The sequence below is a fragment of the Terrapene carolina genome, unplaced genomic scaffold (assembly GCF_002925995.2).
Source record: "Terrapene carolina triunguis isolate 2854851 unplaced genomic scaffold, T_m_triunguis-2.0 Scaffold1606, whole genome shotgun sequence".
Classification (NCBI taxonomy): domain Eukaryota; kingdom Metazoa; phylum Chordata; order Testudines; family Emydidae; genus Terrapene; species Terrapene triunguis.
The window spans coordinates 1-1,208 of NW_020665957.1; the positions used below are offsets into that span (position 1 = coordinate 1).

At 66.2% G+C, this 1,208-nt stretch overlaps 1 protein-coding gene across 1 annotated transcript; it reads right to left on the bottom strand.

Moving 5' to 3' along the window:
* Window positions 1-173: 173 nt before the first annotated feature.
* Window positions 174-1,080, bottom strand: LOC112121148 (COP9 signalosome complex subunit 6-like; the record flags this gene model as incomplete). The annotated part of the gene is made up of 3 exons (XM_026661411.2): window positions 970-1,080; window positions 402-449; window positions 174-319 (listed from the first exon to the last, which is right to left on the bottom strand). Coding segments are annotated over exons 1-3 (287 nt in total), but the record flags the coding sequence as incomplete, so codon positions are not given.
* Window positions 1,081-1,208: the final 128 nt, after the last annotated feature.

The window sequence follows — 1,208 nt, forward strand, 5'->3', positions numbered from 1 at the left end:
AGTCCCCCGCTCCCAGCATCCCCCGCACATGCCCCCCTGGGGGGTCATACCCCCCCACGCTCACCCCTGGAATCCCGCGTCCCCCACACATGCCCCCCTAGGGGGGGTCCCCCCATTCCCCCCTAACGCTCACCCCTGAAGTCCCCCACTCCCAGCGTCCCCTGCACACGCACCCCTGGGGGGGTTCCCCCCCCCAAAGCTCACCCGTGGAGTTCTCCCCGCTGCCGGTCGCCGTCATTCGGGCCACGTGGTCGACCCCAATGCGCTCCGCCTCCTCCGTGGCCAGCGTGTAGGTCAGCTCCGCGAACAGCATGGTGGCCTGGGGGCGAGGGAGCATCAGGGGGGATTGGGAACACGCACAGCACGGGGTGGAGCTGGGGGGCGGGGTGTAGGGTACTTACCTCTCCATTGATGATGTCGATCACCGACTCAAAGACACTGACCGGCAGCTGGGGACAGAGAGTGAGAAACACCCTGATAACGCTGCCCACAGACGCCCTCGCCCCACAGCGAGAGGGGTAGGATATGCTGAGACGCGGCCCCTCTGGGGTGGGGCACCAGGCTGGTTATACGGGGACCCCTCGCCTGGCACTGAGACGCAGCTGCCGCTAGGATGGGGCATGGTGGAACGCACGCCCAGCGATGAGATGCAGCTGGCTCTGGGGTGGAGCATGGGGGCTGTTCATACAGGGACCCCTCACCGGTGCGGAGATGCAGCTGGCTCTGCGGTGGAGCATGGAGGCTGTTCAGACAGGGACCCCCTCACCTGGCATTGAGATGCAGCCCCTCTGGGGGGGCACGACGGCTACTGAGCGGTGGAAGTGAAGGGAAATTCCATACACAGCCAAAGCTGCAGGGAGGATGGACGTCCTCGAGCCACACTTCGCTCCTTGGGGCCGGCGGGGGGCTGGTTTCAGGCTGTTGGGGTGGGGGGTACTCTGGATCAGGCTGTTGGGGGGGGGTACTCACATCCGTGTGCTTGGTCATGGGGTTCAGCTTCAGGAAGAGGGGGCTCTCGATGATCTCGCACACCTGGGCTCGGGGAAAGGCGACCGTCAGCATGGTGCGCACCAACGTCAGTCCCCTCAGCTCTCCCCGGTCCCCCAACCCACTGCGCACGGGCTGCCAGCACCCAGGGGCTCCACCAAAGACCCCCAAGGTAGGAGGGTCCCTCCCCTGCCACATGGGGTCAGAGGGACTCTGGGACT